Here is a 21,568-nt window from a genome sequence, read left to right on the forward strand (position 1 = left end):
TAAAGGGGAAGATCATCTCACCGAAAGGCCATACGCGGGTACTACTGCAAATACTACTGTTATTTGCACTACATTTATTACTACTACTACTTCTATTTCAACTGTGTAGGGCTAAGAGCATTGAGATGAAAATTTCAAGACGTATATGCCATAGCAATGGCTAATTGTATTAAGTTAAAGCTTCCAGGGCTTGATGAGGAAGATATTCTACTGACCAAAAGGCAATAAGTTAATATTACTGCTGCTAGTAGTACTACCGCTAATCAATACCATTACTAGTAATGTCAATACTGCTTCTGTGACTTAGAATGACTGCTATGACTACTGTGAATTACAACTATGCCCAAAAGTATGAATGTGAAATTTTCAAGAGATTTTCAGCTGGAAAGACGAACTGAATCAGAAGACGCCCACTGTATGCAGGTTGTCAAAACGATGTAACAGCAATATCTTAGGAACAGCTTGGTGAGTGAAGTTGAAATTACCGGCGCTTGTTGTGAAAAATGGTGAACTAACCAAAAGAAAATAGTTGAATCCTAATGCTACTGCTTCTACTCTTACTACTAATAGTACTACTACTAATAACTCACTGCAGCACCAAGCCACCTGAGGCCAACACAGCTACGCACGCTCCTCCTCTAACCTAATCTATTCAAGGCCTCCTTCTTTACACCTTCCCAGGCAATTCCCATTTCCTTTAAATCTTTATTTATGACATCCTTCCAACCTAGACAAGGACGACCTGCTTTCCTTGTAGCCCCAGACGGCTGGCCAAAAAGGACAATCTTCGGCAATCTGTCATCCTTCATCCACAGAACGTGGCCTAGCCATCTCAACCTTTCTTTCATTATAGCCCTAGAAAGCGGGATTGAACAAAATTTTTTGCACAACCTACTGTTTGAAATACGGTCAGTCAGCCGGGTACCCAGAACAATCCGTAGGGAATTCTCTGGAAAACATCAGGTAAATTTTCATCTGCTTTTCGGAGCGCCCATGCTTCCGAAAACCCGTAAAAAAATTGTCTACGGGTAGCTTTATCAGGCCTAAAAAATTCAATTTTTCTTTCAATCAAACTCTCGAAACCTTTCAAACCACGGACACCATGTAGAATTTGGTGACTACTTGACCTAAATCTGCTGCATACACGTAGTTTCAGTTCTTGGGAATTTCAGGATAGGGTAAGTAAAGCAAACATCTTTTTTATATAGGTCTACCAGATTAAATCTAATTAGCCCATCTAACCTACCAAGATTGGCCTACACCTTATAGCTTTGCTAAATTCGCTAGGCCTACTATTTACAATGTTTTAACTTAAAAATTCTTGAAAGTAAAGAATTGTTGACTAATTATTTCTTACAAAGAAATTGCAGCTTTAATCTTACTGCATTTTAGATTAAAAATATCAAGCACCCAATTCTCTTTTAAATTTTCTGGTCCTTTACTTTATCTCAACATGTTAATTCCCACGATCCAACACTTAGATGCAACAGAATTCCAGAGATGCTCCCGTTTACTTTTTTAATAGTTTTCCTGGCGACAACGAAGTAAAGATTTCTGTATGATTGGACGCTTCCATCTACTTTTTTCTATTCAAGGTTCAAAAACTACACTATATTATTGTATCATCAAGATCTAGAATAAACTAAGTCAGAACCGTTTCATTACATTACAATAATATACCGGCTGATAAACTAGATGATCACACCCTTGGCCCTTCTTTATTCAAAACACCATTTTTTTTTTCAAAACACGTTTTTCGACTTTTGATCGAAACCAACCCCATGGCCCTTCTTTATTCAAAACCCTCTTCATTTGTTTTCAAAATATATTTTTCGACTTTTGATTAACATGGATCGTTGATCCCTCTTTCCTAGGTTGGAGCTAAATAAACATTACTTAAAAAACAAAAGTTCTAAAAAACAAAGTAAACATTACTAAAACCTTCCCAGCAACGATTTTATTTAGAACAGTAACATGAAGTTTGAAACACCAAAACATCGCTACTGATTTGTGAATAATAACGTAATAATAAAACAATAAATCATTTGAAAACACTAATAACTATGGTTAGCTACAAACAGTTCCGTTTCGGCGGCGGCTCCAACGCAAGATCCAGCAACATATTTTCCAAAATAGGCTTCGCCATTAGCCTGAAAGGAAGAAAGCTTTAATTTAAAAAAAATGTAATATTAGACCTAAAAGAAAAAGGGCTACATATTGTTGAACTCTACTGGGGACGTCAATGTTGAAGTGTACAAGGCCGCATCCAGAAGGGGAGGGGTAGGAGATATAACCCCATCCCCTCGAAGTTTTTTTCGACTCTTAAAACGTAAGAAAAATACATTTAAACAAATTTTTAATGCCTTTAAAAAAAAAAAATTGTAACTCCCCCTAAACGAAAATCCCCGATACTCACTTGACTCCTTATAAATCTAATAAAATTCAATGAGTTTGATTTTTTATTCCGCCGTCCATGAAAGCAAAACAAATAAGTAGGTAACAATAATTATGAAAACTATCAAACAAAGAATGAGAAAGTATTTTTGTATTTTATCTTTATATGAAACATCAGGCAGATTTAAGACAGTATTGTGGACAAAGCTGGCTCGGAAACCCTCGAGGCTGCGGTTTATCTGGATATTTGTCTTGCGGTAAAAAAAACTACATAAAGTATTTTTCTCAGAGCGTAAGGAAAATCATTGACTTATGACGTTATGATTGTATTCGCTGACGTTATGATTGTGACTGACGTTATGATTGCATTCGTTGACGTCATAATTCTGACTCTGACGTTATGATTGTATTCGTTGACGTTATAAGAGCGCCAAAACGAAAATTAAAGAAAAGTTTAATATCTGAAACGAAACATATTAGCGGTTTGATTGACAAAACCCTTTTTTTAAAGGTCTTACAAACTTTTTTTTATAAAGGTGGAGGTTGAGATATTCTGTTTGTTCTTATTTTTCACGACACAAGTGGTATCGTTGTCAACATTTTAAAATCCAGCTGGAATTTCGTTAATTCAACTTTCCCAACAGCTTTTTGGCAAGCTCATATTTAAACAACTGTTTTTTCTATAGAACTATTGATCTGACAGATCTTTAGTTTACACATCTTTTATCTTCTATATTTATAGCTGTATTTTATATGTATTTTCAGAATTATAAAAGCATGATTATAACTAACGGCAAAACCAACAGATTCAGACAAGAATATATGATATTTAAGGATTAAAAAGGTATATAATGTTACATCTTCTTTCTTAATATTATTTTAGTGATTTCGAAGCAAAGAACTTCATCTGTTGCAAGAAACAGAACTTTTTGCAAAGAAAGGATGAATAGATAATTATTCTGTGTAAATAAGGTTACACGATGTAACCTCCTTCTAAAAGTTATTTTTATTGACTTCCAGGTATGCCGAAAATTTTTTATTTCAGAGATTTATTTGTTTATTTCGCAGGTTTTTAGTTCATTTGTCCTTGATTTTTTTTTTCAGCATCAGCTATATCGCAGTTCCAAAAAAAGCTGCGTGCTTTGTCACTGGTATCACTGACAGCTTCGCTAACGGCAAAAAAATATTTTAGAACTTAAACACATAGGGAAAATGACAAGCGGGAAAATGCACACAGGGAGAATAATAAACATACTCCTTGAGAGTTATATAAAATTATCCACATGGCTTTGAGTATTATTTTGATTTAGGTTTATCGTCGGAGATATTAGGGAACTTGTTTTGTAGGCGAGCGAATTATCTACCGTTGAAAAATAGAAATAGTGTTTGATAGACAATAATGCCCTTAGGCATAGACTATTCTTAACGTCGGTATAATCAAGAAGAGAATGTGGCTTTCCGATTTTTTTTTTTTTTTTTTGCGAAACTGATGTTCCTGAGGATCCTGGAAGAAGAACAAACTTTGACGATTCACCTTAAATAAGACACTCTTTCAGGTTTGCAAATATATTGATTTCAAATAAAAAAAAAAGAAAAAAAAAAAGAAAAAAAAGAGTGCAGTAGGAGTTCGAAGTTTTGTACATTTTTTTTTTGGGGGGGGGGAGGGGAGAAGAAGGGAGGCTATTTATAAGTTCTTATATTGTTATGCGTGATACAGAATACTGTTTTGTATGACCCTATTCGTGTTATAACAAAACATTATTGTTATTATACAAATTGTAACTAGTATAAAGTAGAAAATCAAGCAAATGATAGAAATAACATAAAAAAAATAACAAAAAACAGAAAGAATTACATGCAAAATAAAAGGTCCATGCAGGTAAGAGAAGGTCCAAGAGGGGGTCTTAATAACTATGTGCCTGGATGAAGTTTGATTTTTTTGCAGCTACACTCTGGATGCTACCTGCTTGGTATTTACCCACAGACGCTAAGCCATTCGCCTGTAATTTGAAGAAAAGAGGATTAGCATGCACAACTAAACACAACTATTAGTCACAAAACATATAGCGACATCACATTGATATTGATATAGATTGACAGTGATTTATTGGCCAAGACCCTCGTCATTACTAGGTACTTAGCGACAGAGGCAAAGCCATTCACCTGTAATTTGAAGAAAAAGGACTAGCATGCACAATTAAATACAAGTATTAGTCACAAAACATATAGCGACATCACAACGGTATTGATTTGGCTTGGTAGTGATTATATTGCTAAGCTCCTCCTCCCTGGTTGATTCAAGCATGTGCCTGAAGTCTGTTATCAATGATTATCATCACTTACTGGTATTACCTTCCTCCAAAACTGGCAGATAAAAGCTAACTTGTTTTTTTTTTATAGAACTAGTTTAGGTAGAATGTGCTAAACTGTACTAAAATAAAAACAAGAATGTGAATAAAATAAATAAGAAGAAAGTGCTAAACTGTGTTAAGATAAGAATGTGAATAAAAAATAACAAGAATGTGCTAAAATAAAAATAAGAATGTGAATAAAATAAATAAGAAGAATGTGCTAAACTGTGCTAAAATAAGAATAAGAATGTAAATAAAAAAAATAAGAAGAATGTGCTGAACTTTGCTAAAATAAGAATAAGAAAGTGGATAAAATAAATAAGAAGAATGTGCTAAACTGGGCTAAAATAAGAATAAGAATGTGAATAAAAAAATATAAGAGGAATATGCTAAACTGTGCTAAATAAAAATAAGAATGTGATAAAAAAAATATAAGAAGAATGTGCTAAACTGTGCTGAAATAAGAATAAGAAGGTGAATAAAATAAATAAGAAGAATGTGCTAAACTGTGCTAAAATAAGAGTAAGAAAGTGAATAAAATAAATAAGAAGAATGTGCTAAACTGACAGTAGCCTCTACACTTATTACAACAAGAACCGATTGAAATAAGTTGGTATCTGGCGTTTTGGAACGAAAAAAAGGCATAATTAATCATAATGGCTGAAAACTAGAATCTGGAACACACCCTTATTTTACCCTAAAACATCAGGCGGTGGCCCAAGGGTTTTGGACGGTGGGTTTAGAAAAAAAGAAGCTAAACACAGTGATCAAAAAAGCCTGCTGTCTTACCAAAGGAAAAAGAAAAGAAAAAGAAACAATTATATAAAGCCATGAAAAAAAAAAAAAAACTTAAGTCAAAATCAGCAAAGCTGTAAATTTTAGGAGGTTGGCAAAATAGACGAGTGCAGTGACAGAAAAAACAGCTAAAAAACGAACCTTTGCGCGCTTCAACAATTCATCCTGACCTGCTTTGACTGTTTCGTCTTTTCCTTTCCATGCTCTGAGAACAGAGGCCTATTAAAAAAAGAAGGTCAACAATTTTCACTCAAACTGAACAGTAAACTGATACTAAATACTATGAGGAGGGCTAAAGTGGAAGTTTTCGCTTAAAGTAGGTTGAAGCAGCAAATATATTTTGATGCATAAAATCGACGATTAGCTCAAAATAAAAATAAAAGTTAGTAACAAAATTTAAGGGAAAAAACACTGAAGCAGAATTTCAAAATATATATTTGGCCGAAAGCGTATTTGTTGCATACGCTCTCTTTTCTACATGTTCCAAGTCATACATTGTAGCTATGAGGGAATAAAAGCGTAATTTCACAAGGAATTAAATTAGAATTAAGAGCAACATTAAACCAACACAGCAGCGACGTCAGCTCCCACCTTACTCTCCAACCCTAGAACATAAGAAATCCAGTCCTTATTGGATCACTAGCATGGGAACTGACAAGCAAGAAGTTGTCTGCTTTAACATAGGGGCTAAAAATCAGTAACGCCATAGGCTATACAGCGTTGCTCAACAAAAGGATAAAATTCAATGCACGCTAACTTTAATTTCGACCTTGAATTTACATTTGACCTTGGATTTTCTGTGAGCAGGCACACGTTTTTTCTTAAGAGGACTCGATACCTTAAAGAATCCCTGTTTAATACCCTTAATACTTAATACCCTTTAATACCCTCTCGATACCCTTAAATAATGGATCTCGTCCATTATAAATGTTTTTAGTTTCGGTGGCCAAATTATATAGAATTGATTGGGCATAAACGACATAAAACTAAAAGCAGACACCTACTTTCCCGGAAATCTATTTTTTTAAGCTATTTGAACTAATATGCGAAATCATATAAAATTAGCCACAATAACCGAACAATACAGATCACTACGTTTATCATTTAGAATATTGTAAGGATAATAAACCAAACAAAACAAATACGGGTCTGCTACATCAATACTGAAACAATAAAAATTTTCATCTTAGGTGGTAATCTTAGGTCATTGTTTTCCTATTAGTAAATCTCATTGAATGTCAAAAGGAGACACCAGTATTTGGGTAAATTAAAAAAAAATGTCTTCTTTTCGGTTATTCGAATACAATTAATTGTAACTCAGAAAAATTATTTTACATAATATACATAAAATAATATACATAATATACATAATATAATATAATATTATGTAATATATAATATACATAATATAATATACATAAAATAATTTAATGAAAGAACAGCCGGCAACAAGCTTGATTTTATAGGAAGTTTATTATTATTTTTTTCTGTCTAATTGTTGTATGTCAAAAGGGAGCTACGAATTTTCGAAAAGAAAAAAAAATGTCTTTTTATCTTTTTTTTTTCAAACCAATACCATAACCAATTCCTAGTTATAACCCACTAGCGTTAAAAGAATTGACTATGAAAAAAGAAAAAATTTGAAAAAAAGAATAAAAAAATAGGAAAAAAAGATTGACTATGAATAAGAAAGAAAAGAAAAGAAAAAAAAAACATTATAAAAAAAGAAGTAAACGAACAACAAAAAGCAACATGTTTGATTTTATTAAGAGGAAAATATTTTTTAATGCTTCTTTATTAGTTTAAGGCTAACGAATTTCAATGTAACGTTACAAATTTTTGCATGAATGAAAAAACACAATATGTCTTTTGCTCACTTTTTTTTTCAAATTAACACAAGGTATCTGCATTTAGAATCTTAAGTAAGCTTTTTTTTTAGAATTTTACGTGAGCTTTTTTTCGTATTAACACAAATTAACACAACCTTCGAGATTTCGAAACTTGTTCTTTTTTTTGTGGGGACTTATAATTATTTTATGAGCCAGCCATATAGACAGTCGCATTCTGAATTTTAAAGTGAACTTTTTTTTAGAATTGTAAGTGAACCTTTTTTTCATATTAACACAAATTAACACAACCTTCGAGATTTTGAAACTCGTTTTTTTGTGTGGGGATTTATATTTATTTTTTGAGCCAGCCATATAAACAGTCGATTCTGAATTTTAAACTGAAATTTTTTTTTAGAATTTTAAGTAAACCTTTTTTTCATATTAACACAAATTAGCAGAACCTTCGAGATTTTGAAACTCGTTTTTTTTTTTGTGGGGATTTATATTTATTTTTTTAGCCAGCCGTATAGACAGTCGATTCTGAATTTTAAACTGAAATTTTTTTTTAGAATTTTAAGTAAACCTTTTTTTCATATTAACACAAATTAACACAACCTTCGAGATTTTGAAACTCGTTTTTTTGTGGGGATTTATATTTATTTTTTGAGCCAGCCATATAGACAGTCGATTCTGAATTTTAAACTGAATTTTTTTTTAGAATTTTAAGTGAACCTTTTTTTCATATTAACACAAATTAACACAACCTTCGAGATTTTGAAACTCGTTTTTTTTGTGGGGATTTATATTTATTTTTTGAGCCAGCCATATAGACAGTCGATTCTGATTTTAAAATGAATTTTTTTTTTTTTAGAATTTTAAGTGAACCTTTTTTCTTCATATTAACACAAATTAACACAACCTTCGATATTTTGAAACTCGTTTTTTTTGTGGGGATTTATATTTATTTTTTGAGCCAGCCATATAGACAGTCGATTCTGATTTTAAAATGAATTTTTTTTTTTTAGAATTTTAAGTGAACCTTTTTTTCATATTAACACAAATTAATACAACCTTCGAAATCTTGAAACTTGTTTTTTTTGTGGGGATTTATATTTATTTTTTGAGCCAGCCATATAGACAGTCGATTGTGATTTTAAAATGAATTTTTTTTTTAGAATTTTAATTGAACCTTTTTTTTCATATTAATACAAATTAACACAGCCTTCGAGATTTTGAAACTCGTTTTTTTTGTGGGGATTTATATTTATTTTTTGAGCCAGCCATATAGACAGTCGATTCTGAATTTTAAACTGAATTTTTTTTTTTAGAATTTTAAGTGAACCTTTTTTTCATATTAACACAAATTAACACAACCTTCGAGATTTTGAAACTCGTTTTTTTTTGTGGGGATTTATATTTATTTTTTGAGCCAGCCATATAGACAGTCGATTCTAAATTTTAAACTGAAATTTTTTTCAGTTTAGAAAAGAACGTCCTAAAACGTTCATAAAACGTTTAAAAACGTTCATACCTGCTAGGCAAACGCCTAAAGTCAGCTCAAAGGCTACATCTTTTGATTAATTTTGCAGATCTGGGAGTTCCCTCTGGTGCAACCCCCTGTGATTGAAAACCTCGCCAACACAATTTTGCTTTCTTCAACCAGATATCAGAGTCAAAACATAGCTTTCAATGACAATTAGTCGCCTAGGCGAATTCGCTGCAAGACCCTTTGTTTTCAGACGCTCAACCGACGTTGCTCAAGCTCGTAAAATGACTAAGATATTGAATCCTCTTAATCTATTTTTAAGGATTATATGATAGTTAGGAATTAGTCACTATGACCTATTATAAAAAGGCTAATTTATCAAAATGCTAATAAAAAGGCCAAAGTAAAAAAAATGATATTTAGTTTTATAATCAAGTTTATGACTTTGCTGGGTAACGCTAAATGCTGCTATTTCCTTTTGTATTTCTTTTCTTATTATTCCACATGGTCAATGTTGGTATTACCTGAACAATTGTTTTGAGTCATGAAACTGTAGTTAAGAGATGCATTTTGACTTTTGGAACATCTCTTTTCTCTTGAAAAACTACCGCAAACTCACCGTTATGGAGTTATTATATATTTGCACATTAGGGGGGGGGGGGGGGTAAAGCATAGCATATATTAAATACAGTAATGATTAGTGTACGTATTTGATATATGCTATGCTTTACCCCCACCCCCTAACGTGCAAATATATAGCCCAAATTTGTTTCTAAGCTATTACAGAGTCGTGATTTCAAAATTCCGATCAACGAAAACGGAAATGATTGCAATTCTATATGTATAAATACAAGAATATTTGGGCCGGAATAACTCCATAACGGTGAGTTTGCGGTAGTTTTTCAAGAGAGAAAAGATGTTCCAAAAGTCAAAATGCATCTATTAACAATAGTTTCATGATACAAAACAATTGTTCAGGTAATACCAACATTGACCTTCCATATAACATCAAACACCGAACTTACTTGTAGGGCACGGCCAAAGCTGAAGGTAAGAGCCCATGGCTTCTTGCCAGGGAAAGCATTGATGGCATTCAAATGAACAGTAGCTTCCTCTTCCGTCTGACCACCTGAGAGGAAAGTTACGCCTGGAACTGCAGCTGGAACAGTTCTTTGCAGAGCCGTGACTGTTGCTTTAGCAACATCTTCTGGGGAGAACTTCGTGGCACAAGACTGGCCTGCAGTTACCATGTTTGGTTTCAGGAGAGTACCTTCAAGGTAAACGTGATGGTCATTGAGTGCTTTGTATACAGCAGCGAGAACAGTTTCGGTGACTTTTTGTGCGCGATCAAGGTCATGGTCACCATCGGGAAGGACCTGAAATAAATTAAAATGAATGCTTTGGGCGGGACTTAGTATCAGTTATGAGCCACAAATTCAATAGTTTATCTTTATGAATTGAAAGCATACCAGAACCACTTGAGATGAGATTTATAACGCAAATGTATATATCACCGTCCCTGACAGACCAAATTCATATTTTTTTTACAAGAGGATTTTGTCGTAAGCGGGACGAAAGTAAACACCAAATACAACTTCAAGCCAAAATTTTTTAATTTTTCAGTAGTTGGAGGTCTTCTGATAAATCTTGAAGAAGAATTAATTGATTATCAACTGATTATAATAAATTATATTAACTAATAAATTGATATTAAGAATAAATTGATAATTAATTAATTGAAGTCATGCCTTTGTAAGATTGTACACTGCTTGAACAAGTCTTGCTCCTTATACCACGTGAAGAACGTTCTAAATCGTTAGTCCTTTTAATATCCATTAAATTATTTATTAATTTAGCGGCTCATTTATGTGTACTATGGCACCGCCAACTTTGCACTATATTGCACTACCTGAATTATTAATTGAATTATGGAGCGAAACCATATTTAAAAAAAAATAGAATAGTGGTTTATGTTGGTTTAATAAGTTTTTAACCTAATATCTTATCACTTGAAACTGTTTAGTTTTGAATTGTGCGCCTTTTCACTACCTTAACAATACATAATGAATCTATTTTTGCCAGGACGAGATGTGGACCTATGAACTGTAGCAAATGACGATTGATTCGTTCCAATTGAAACTGTTTTTCGCGCTTAATTTGTTTAACGAAAGTTTGTTTTTGCTTTCCTCCTCATGTTTTGAGCTCTGCTTTGAGAACAGAGCTCAACCTGTATAGATGTTTGCATACAGATGAAAGAGCATGAGTAGCTGATAAGAGTAGGAACAGGCACCAGTGTCAACAAAAAACTATCTCCGCCATCTGAAGTTTGGTGACACTTAATATTTTTTCAAGCTCTGTCATCACTTTTCAATCAGCAACTGAGATCGACACTTATTACTACCCTAATTTTACCGGCAACACTGATCAAATTAATTATTCATATTATTACTCTGATCAAAATTTGTGATGGGGTGGACCCAAATAGACAGGGGTCAGACCTCAAAGGCCCATTCCCTCAACAACCCCCAATAGGTAAAATTGTAGTCACACCATGTTTTTCTTAAGGTTTGTACGATTGATAACCTTAATTATTTATCATTTCGGTTTCTTAATTGTCTAATTAATTACTATTAATTACGCTACAATTACATTGAAAATTACAATTAATTATTATCAACTATTTATTTGTCTGTTATTTAGTTTCAGAACAATGATAAGAAGGAACAATAAGCAATTTGCATTACTATATGGGCAAGACTAATATGATTTTAACCTCTTTTATATACTATATATTATAGACTAGGGGCTTATATATTATATTCGCATTATTAATTTGACACAGTCTGTTCTCTTTATTCTAATATACATACAGGACTTGGCCGTATCCAGGGGAAGGGGGTACCCTGTTTGGACCAATCGCACCCCTAAAAAATTTTCCCGCTCGTAGAAAAGTAACAAAAATGCAGTTAAACAATTTGTTTTACGTTTAATAGTCTTTGTTAGTAAGAACTCCCCAAGTACCTGCCCCCCCCCCCCGAACATAAATTATTGATATGACCATGATGCCAGTATATTTTCGCTGGAAAACTAGGATTTTGTTAGTTCCTAAATTGTGTAAATTAGTTCATAAGATGCTGAAATTAAAAATATATACAAATTATATATGAAATGTCAGGATAAACGTGGCTGCTAAACACTGACGTTCACTTTATAAAAAGAACGAAAATAGAACCATATTCGGACTCATTAGACGGAATTTTGGAGTCAATTTTGCTCCAAAAAATGCACTTTCTAAAAACTAGATGGCGATAGAAATACAGAAATAAATCACATGTTATTGGGACATCAGACAATGTGAAACAATTTGGTTCTCCAATCACGCTGTAGTGTCAATTCCAGGTGATTTAAATGGGAGAGGGTGCATTCTTTTTTTTACCTAGGGGGAGGGAGGCAAATTTGTCTGGTTATATTCATGAAGATACGAAAAAGACGTTTTTTAATAAAAAAAAAAGAAGGCATTTTTCCAAATCTAGAGGGGTGCAAAAAATCTAGAGCTCACGCCCTCTACCCCCCTGTAATTTACGCCACTGCGATCATTCAGATTAAAAATCCGTGCTGGCTTCTGGTTCAAACAGGATGCAACATGTTTATCTTTCTGTTTGTTTTTTTTTGCTATTTTTTTCAGCACTACCTTCCCTCTTTTTTTCCACTACCTTACTTTTTTGCCCACACAAATAATAATTTTTTTTGGAACGTACATAAAGAACTAAAACTGGGAAAAGGTGATCATGTTTGATAAAAACAAAGGGAGCAAAATTAGTGAAATAAAACTCACTTCTGGTTCAACAATTGGGACAAGTCCATTTGCCTGGCAGATTGAAGCGTAACGAGCAAGAACATTGGCATTCTCCAAGATTGCTTGGTAGGACGGGGTATTCTTGCCAATCTTAAGGACGCATCGCCACTTAGCGAAGTCACAACCATCCTTCTTGTATTGAGCGCAGCGTTTATCCAGATCATCTAAACCTATAGAAAAAAAAAATCAGATAATCAGTTAGCAATACTGTTCAGTTGCAACATAACTGTGATCTTTTTAACGATCAGTCTCAATTTTCGAAGTACATAGCGATTGGCCGTCCGAAATCATAACATTTTATTTATTTGCTTTATTTTATTATTCTTTTTATTCGTTTTGTTTTTTAAAACTTTTTTTTTTACAGATAGTTGGATTTTTCCAAGTCTTAGGTTTTAGTTTGACTCTGTGATATTTCGAATCAACATACAAATTCGTACGACAATGGCTATGGCTGTGATTTTTTTATTTTTAGTGCCTTATATTTCATTATGACAAGAACTACCGCTGATCCGTCTGACCGTCTAAGCATTTGATACTAAAATCATCTATCGTTATCGTTTACATTACTTGCAACGTTTCAAGCATCTACGAGAGGGGGGGGGTCACAAATAAAAATTAAGCAGGATATACTTTATATGATGCAATTTTCCTCGAAGAGCGGAGAAGATATCAAGAGATGAGTTTTGAAAGAGTATCATCTGTTGTGTGAAAAATGATAGAAAATGCAAAGCGGTGTAGTAAATTAAAAAAAGAAGAAGAAAAAACTTTCAAAGAAAGAATATACCTAATATTCTAAATTCACTTCTGGTGAATTATTCAATAGTAATATTCAATTCACAGCCATTGTTTACTTTAATGACGATACCAAGAAGGTATTTTTCAAAGTAAGGGGGAAGGGGAATTTTTTTTTTCAATGCTAAACAAAATTTTAGCAACAGAAAAATGTAGACATGAAAGCAAATATTAACAAGTAAATAAACAAATTTCTTATAATAGAAGTTTGGTTTAAAATTTTAAACATGACAAAATCCTGCCAAAGGAAGAGTAGAAAATATATAGCAACCTAATACATACTCTACATTTGAATCCAATAAAAGAAAACATATTTGAGCAAAAGATCAAAAAAGGAAGGAAAACTACATTTTAAGTAACAAAAACAAAAGAAAAGGCAAACACATTTATATACAAAATTCTACAAACACAACTGCCAAAAAAAGGATGAAATTGTTTCTCTTGGGACAAAACTCACAATACAAACGTATTCAACAAAACTATGTTGTTAATGTTGTTAAATTTATTGTTGTTATGTTGTTAAATTTAATGTTGTTAATTTAACAACAGGGTTGCTGAACATAGGAGGACTTGCTGCTCCACGTACAAAACAGCGCAGTATTGTCATGCATCGTACTGAATAAGGCACAATATGAACTATTATTTGCTGAATTAAATTAAAAAAAAACAAGTTTTTTCAACTGAAAGTGTTAAGGGGAAAATTGTTACCTCAACACCTCGCTCTTCACGCTTCAGTTTTTTGGCATGTTAAAAAAAATTACTTATTGGTCTAATAAAACGACCCTTGTGTTTCAGGAGTTGTTTTTGAAGAATTGGGACAAAATTTAAACTTTAGCGTAAAAAGTGAGGTGTTGAGGAGGGGGCAACCATTCTCATATACCTAATAATTTCTGTTCGTTTTAAGTTTTAATGTTGCTCCTTACTTGCAGTTGAAATTTTTTTTATTTAATTTCTGATCGTTTTTTAAACAACGCCAGGAATTCCGGTTCCACCTCCACAGAAAAACCCCTTCCCCACGGAAATATCCTCTGAAAAATTCAATCCTGGTGAGAACTTACCCCGGCCAATTATCCCTAACACCTCCAAGCGCAAAATTGAGTCAGTAAGGAGAAAGCAGGACATATAAAGAAATGTCACATACGAATACTGTGAAATTCCCCCAGCATACAATTCCCCTAAAAAGTTGACCCCCTTGAAAATTCTATCTCCATGGAAAATTCTCCCTGTGCAAAGTCCCTCCAGCAAAAAATTCGCCCTTCCCACCCTACCCGAAAAATGTATGTATACTTTACAATAACAAATACTATATGTAAACAATGGACAATTTTTTTAATTTTAAGACCTTTCCCCAGGGGCTGTGGGGGTCATGTTATCTCCAAAGACATAGTTATTAGGCCTTTCAACTATGCTAAACAAGACAACAATCTCAGAATTTTGATCGGACGATTTTGGGAAAAAGAAGTGGCGTGGGAGGGGGCTTAGTTGCCCTCCATTTTTTCGTTACTTATAAAGGCACTTGAACTTTTTAATTTCTGTAAGATATAAAAACGCTTTTAATGTTGTAATTTGAATAAAAAAAATACCAAAAAAATGTGAACAATTTAGGATTCTGGGGGAGGGTGCAGTCAGAATACGTCCCTAACCTAATGGACCATTTTATCTGGTTTCTGGTAATTCTGGCTATTTAAGTTTTTTGTTTCAATATATTCACAAAGCAAACAATTTGTGTACGACATGATTGATATATTTTGGCATATTTATGCATTGTTACACCACACTATAGCATATTATACAGTCTTAAAATAATAAATTTTTCATCCGAATTTCTACGTATTTAATTTTGTTTGATATATTTTCTTGGCTTTTCCTTTTTTATTCTTAAAAACAGTTAGTTGAATTTTCTAAATTGCATTGTTTTCCAACTGAAAATAGACATGGATATAAATTTTAAGAAAAAGGATATGGATATTTATTGAGAACAAGAGCTAAGAGCTCATATGGCACTTGTGACGAGGCAAGAAGAGCCAAGAGCTCATATGCTAAGAGCTCTAACAAAATTCTAATAATCAATAGATTGATTTATAAGGAAAATCGGAGGCTTAATGCCGGTCGGGATTTAAAATAAGAGCTCTGAGTCACGATGTCCTTCTAAATATCAAAATTCATTAAGATCCGATCACCCACTCGTAAGTTATAAATACCTCATTATTTCAAATTTTTTCTCTCCCTTTAGCCCCCCAGATAGTTTAATCTGGGAATCCGACTTTATCAAGTCAAACTGTACAGCTCCCTGACACGCCTACCAATTTTTATCGTCCTAGCACGTCCAGAAGCACCAAACTCGCCAAAGCTGAACCCCTCCCCCCAACTCCCCCAAAGAGAGCAAATCCGATACGGTTACGTCAATCACGTATCAATGACATTTGCTTATTCTATCCACCAAGCTTCATCCCGATTCCTCCACCCTAAGCATTTTCCAAGATTTCCAATTCCCCCCTCCAACTCCCCCCAATGTCAACAGATCTGCTCGAGATTTGAATTTAGAGCTCTGAGACATGAATTCCTTCTAAATATCAAATTTCATTAAGATCCGGTCACCCGTTCTTAAGTTAAAAATACCTCAATTTTTTTAATTTTTCCAAATTAACACCACCCAGCTCCTCCAAAGAGAACGGATCCGTTTCAATTATATCAACCACGTATCTAGAACTTGTGCTTATTCTTCCCATCGAGTTTCATCCCGATCTCTCCAGTCTAAGCGTTTTCCAAGATTTCTGTTTCCCTCCTCCAACCCCCTATGTCCCCGGATCCAATTCGAGTTGAAAATAGAGCATCTGAAACATAAGATCCTTCTATATATCAAGCTTCATTAAGATCCGATTCCTATTCGTAAGATAAAAATACCCCAAATTTCACATTTTCCAAGAATTCCGGTTTCTCCCTCCAACTCTCCCCCCCCCCCCCAGTGTCATAGGATCTGGTCGGAATTTACAATAAGAGCTTTAAAGCACAAGATCCTTCTAAATATCAAATTTCATTAAAACCTGACCACCCGTTCGCAAGTTACAAATACTTCATTTTTTCGGATTCCCCCCCCCCCCCCTAACTCCACCAAAGAGAGCGGACCAGGTCCGGTTCTGTCAGTCACGTATTTTAGACTTGTTTTTATTCTTCCCATCCAGTTTCATCCTGATCTCTCAGGTTTAAGTATTTTCTAAGATTTCCGGTCTCCCCTCCCAACTGCCCCCCCCCCAATGACGCCGGATCCGGTTGAGATTTAAAATAAGAAATCTGAGTTACGAGGTCCTTCTAAATATGAAGTTTCATGAAGATCCGATCACTCCTTCGTAAGTTACAAATATTTTTTCTAATTTTTCAGAAAGACCCCCCCCCCAATAGAGTTGATCCGTTCCAATTATATCAATCACGTATCTAAGACTTCTACTTATTTTTCCCACCAAGTTTCATCCACCAAAGAGAGCGGAACAGGTCCGGTTATGTCAGTCACGTATTTTAGACTTGTTTTTATTCTTCCCATCCAATTTCATCCTGATCTCTCAGCTTTAAGTATTTTTTAAGATTTCCAGTCTCCCCCCCCCCCCAATGACGCTGGATCCGGTTGAGATTTAAAATAAGAGATCTGAGTTACGAGGTCCTTCTAAATAAGAAGTTTCATGAAGATCCGATCATTCCTTCGTAAGTTAAAAATATTTTTTTCTAATTTTTCAGAAAGAACCCCCCCCCCAATAGAGTTGATCCGTTCCAATTATGTCAATCACGTATCTAAGACTTCTGCTTATTTTTCCCACCAAGTTTCATCCCGATCTCTCCACTCTAAGCGTTTTCCATGATTTTAGGTCCCCCCCCCCCAAACTCCCCCAATGTCACCAGATCAGGATTTAAAATAAGAGCTTTGAGACACGATATACTTCTAAATATCAAATTTCATTGACATCCGATCACCCGATCGTAAGTTAACAATACCTCATTTTTTCTAGTTTTTCAGAATTAACCCCCCCCCCCAACTACCCCAAAAAGAGCGGATCCGTTCCGGTTATGTCAATCTTGTATCTAGGACTTGTGCTTATTTTTCCCACCAAGTTTCATCCCGATCCCTCCATTCTAAGTGTTTTCCAAGATTTTAGGTTTCCCCCTTCCAGCTCCCCCCCCCAATGTCACTAGATCCGGTCGGGATTTAAAATAAGAGCTCTGAGACACGATATCCTTCCAGACATGAAATTTCATTAAGATTTGATCAACCGTTCGTAAGTTAAAAATACTTCATTTTTCTATTTTCTCCGAATCAATCGGCCCCCCACTCCCCCCAGATGGTCAAATCGGTGAAAAGACTTTCTAATTTAATCTGGTCCGGTCCCTGATACGCCTGCCAAATTTCATCGTCCTAGCATACCTGGAAGTGCCTAAAGTAGCAAAACCGGGACCGACAGACAGACAGACCGACAGAATTTGCGGTTGCTATATGGTTTAATACCAAGTGCCACAAAAACTTTGGTGTGTTCATTCATTGGAAGACTAATTTATTAAGACACTTCGATTTGCCTTGAATTATAGGACCAGTTGTTTTTCTTCTGTATAAGGAATGTGAGACCCCTTAACTTTTTATGCAGGTTGTAATCAATTTTTACAATAGACGAATATTGGATGCCTTCCAGATCAGGTTGCTGTCACAAGACTTATCATAAAAAAGTATTTTTTTTTTATTTTCTAAGATAAAAGAATGGGTGTTTTGAAAGATGTTCGTTTAAATTTCTTGTTTGTTTCAAAACACTAACAAAATGGTCAAATTTTGAATCAAGGAAAGCAGACTAGTTAGAAATTGGTTTCGGGAGGAGGAAAATATACTAGAAATAGATCATAACTATGAGACTTCGGCTAGGGAGTGAACCCCAATAAGTGCCATTTTTATGCAGTTTTATAATAATAAATATTTCACCCCTTTTTCCCGAAATTTCTATGTATTGAATTTTGTTTATATATTTTTTTTTGGTTTTTACTTTTTTATTCTTAAAACATCTATTTCAATTTTCTAAATTGTATTGTTTTCCTACTGAAATTTTAAAGCTTATTTATCTTTATTAAAAGTTGATCTTTATTTCTTTCCCTTTCAATTTACTTTTTAAACACGAAAGTTTCTTTAACTTCTTGTTGGCTATAAAGGAAAGCACGGTGAATATAAAAAGAGGCTTGGCCCTTAGTCAGGGCTAAATGGTGGGTAGTCCAAAATGCCCCATTAAAATATCCAAGGAGCCTTTTGGTTGCACTGTGAGGACGAGCATTGTCATGGACCAGAACAATTCCAAAAGTCACCATTCTTCTCTTCCGTTCTGAAGTCCTCTCTGGGAGTGCAGTTTCACAACAAGGATCTATAGTGACTGTTATCCTTGGCTGGATAAAATTTACAATCTTTGTATTTTTTAGGTCCCTAAAACAAATACCATAATCGGTACATCCGTATTAACCAGAACACATTTGAGAAGTTTTCTCTTTATGAATCTAATAAACCGGATTGCAGCAGTCTGTATTCGGAGACAATTAGCTTAGGCTCAAGGGAAAAACTACGTGGTAGCCATATTTTAATTAAATATTTAATATATAGAGTTGTTATTCTGGTTAGGTTAAGTAAGTATTTAATATAATGCGTTCTGGGTGACCTGCTTTCCATTATTATTTGTTGAAGTTTCCATAGTCCCGACTGGCTTTTGTATCTCTCTAAATCAGAGTTTTGGCTTCGAGGGGGGGGGGCAGTGCTTCCAAACTCACGAGGAGCTAAAAGAACCGTCACAACTGACCTCAAAACATTGATGGGGACATTTTACGAAGAGGATGTTACAAGCTTGTTCTCATATGCGACAAATGACTCAACTGTCAAGCTGATTACATAGAAAAAGCAACCTTGATTTTCTTAATACTTCTGGTAATAAAATCATTGGAGATAATTGGACCTGATTGGAGATAAAAAAAAAGGAAAAATTTCAATTCGAGAAAAATAAAATTTACGTTTTTAGCAAGCATAAATGCAAAAGCACATGTCTGACGACTTCGTAGGTGGTAAGACTAATTTGTTAAGACAGTTTGATTTGCCTTGAATTAGGACCAGTTCTTTTTCTTCTGCAAAAGGAATGTGCGACCCCTCGATTTTTCACCCCTTTTCACAACAACAAACTTATTCAGCCAGACATTCCTTGCAAAACAAGTTATGCATGTCGCAATCAAGCTTTACAGTAGACAAATATTGAATCCTTCCAGATCAGGTTGCTACCCAAGACTCTTTATCATAACAAAGTATTTTTATTTTTTTAAGATAAATGAACGGATTTTTTTTATAGATGTTCACGTTTAAATTTCTTGCTTGTTTTATAACATGAATAAAATGGTCAAATTTTGAATCAAGCAAGCAGACTAGTTAGAAATTAGTTTCGAGAGGAGGAAAATATACTAGAAATAAATCATAACTATGAGATTTCGGGTAGGGAGTGATCCCCAAGTCCCCACCTCCTATTTAAGTACTATTTTTTCAATAGCATCGCTCTTGGGTGTTACAAAATAATAATTAACAAAAATTACTTAATTTCTAATTTCTGGATTTGCGGCACTTAAGGTTTTTTTAAGGTTCCCGTATAGGCAGAGATAAAACTGGGAATACAAAAGAACACTAAATAGCCAAAAAAAAACGGCTATGGATCCCCATTCAAACCAAAACTGTGTTCAGTTTAGTTCACCCATTATTTGTGGCATTCCCAGTAAAGTTCGAAAACACCAATTAAAAGGAGTAAAATCTCTGAAACAGCCCCCCCCCCCAAAAAAAAAAGTTCATAAAAAAAGCCAAAAAACCGCTATGGATGCGAATTCAAACCAAAACTTAGTTGTGTTGTCCGTCCATTATTTGTGGTGTTCCCAGTAAAGTTCGAAAACACCAATTAAAGGAAAAAAATCTCTGAAACAGCCCCCCCCCAAAAAAAAAAGTTCATTAAAAAAGCCAAAAAACCGCTATGGATGCACATTCAAACCAAAACTGTGTTCAGTGTGGTCCACCCATTATTTGTGGCATTCCCAGTAAAGTTTAAAGTCGACAACACCAATTAAAAGGAAAAAATCTCTGAAACAGCCCCCCCCCCCAGAAAAAAGTTGATTAAAAAAAGCCAAAAAACCGCTATGGATGCACATTCAAGCCAAATCTGAGTTCAGTGTAGTTCGCCCATTATTTGTGGCATTCCCAGTAAAGTTCGAAAACATCAATTAAAAGGGAAAAAATCTCTGAAACAGCCCCCCCCCCAGAAAAAAAGTTCAAATGCTGTTGGCTGCTGTTTGTACAAGTACACTTGTTTGTCAAAAAAAAAAAAAATTAGCCTTAAAAAGTGACAAAAACAATTCTGATGTGTAAAAGTCAAAACCTCGAACTTAAAACTATTCCTGCATTGAAAACCCTCTGAATATTTAAATACCAAGTGCATATAAGCTTCTAAATATAAAAAAAAAACACATAAGCTTTTTCCTAATATACACTTCTTCATTGTAATCTTTCTCTAAATTTACTGTATACTAACATCTAAATATCTTAAGAATCAAATACGAAACGGAAAAATAGATAATAACTGAGATGAAATAGATTGACAATAAATCCCAGTTTAAAAAATGCTACAGAACACCTTTTGAATTTCTGCGACCAGTGTCGAGTGTAAGTCCATACACAGCAGAAACCGCCTCGGAACTTTCCACTCACACAAAATTTCCAATACTAGTACTACTACCAACAACTCACTGCAGTACCAAGCCGACTGATGCCAACACAGCTACGAACGCTCCTTCTCCATCCTGGTCTTTTCAAAGCCTTCCTCTCAACACCCTCGCAAGTTCTCATTTTCTTTAAATCTTATACTTGCGACATTCTCCCACCCCATTCAGGGACCACCTGCTTTTCGTTTGGTCCTAGATGGTTGGCCAACAAGGACAATCTTTGGCCATCTGTCACCTTGCATCCGCAGAACGTGTCCCTAGCCATTTCAATCTTTCTCTCATCATAGCCACAGAAAGTAGGATTGACCAA

The 21,568-nt window shown here is 34.3% G+C and overlaps 1 protein-coding gene across 4 annotated transcripts in view; it reads right to left on the bottom strand.

The window, feature by feature from the left end:
• Positions 1-1,942: 1,942 nt before the first annotated feature.
• LOC136039755 (fructose-bisphosphate aldolase-like) overlaps positions 1,943-21,568 on the bottom strand; it is a 44,744-nt gene continuing 25,118 nt past the window's right edge. For 2 of the 4 annotated variants that reach the window (XM_065723608.1, XM_065723607.1), the window contains exons 4-8: positions 12,691-12,881; positions 9,881-10,231; positions 5,682-5,759; positions 4,250-4,394; positions 1,943-2,150 (exon numbers count right to left, since the gene is read on the bottom strand). In XM_065723608.1, coding sequence (XP_065579680.1) covers positions 4,299-4,394; positions 5,682-5,759; positions 9,881-10,231; positions 12,691-12,881 — 716 coding nt within the window. In that variant the 3' untranslated portion in view covers positions 1,943-2,150; positions 4,250-4,298. The remainder of the gene's footprint in view (positions 2,151-4,249; positions 4,395-5,681; positions 5,760-9,880; positions 10,232-12,690; positions 12,882-21,568) is intronic. The other 2 variants (XM_065723606.1, XM_065723605.1) reach the window with 1 other exon arrangement.

This window comes from Artemia franciscana, chromosome 20 (genome assembly GCF_032884065.1).
Source record: "Artemia franciscana chromosome 20, ASM3288406v1, whole genome shotgun sequence".
Classification (NCBI taxonomy): domain Eukaryota; kingdom Metazoa; phylum Arthropoda; class Branchiopoda; order Anostraca; family Artemiidae; genus Artemia; species Artemia franciscana.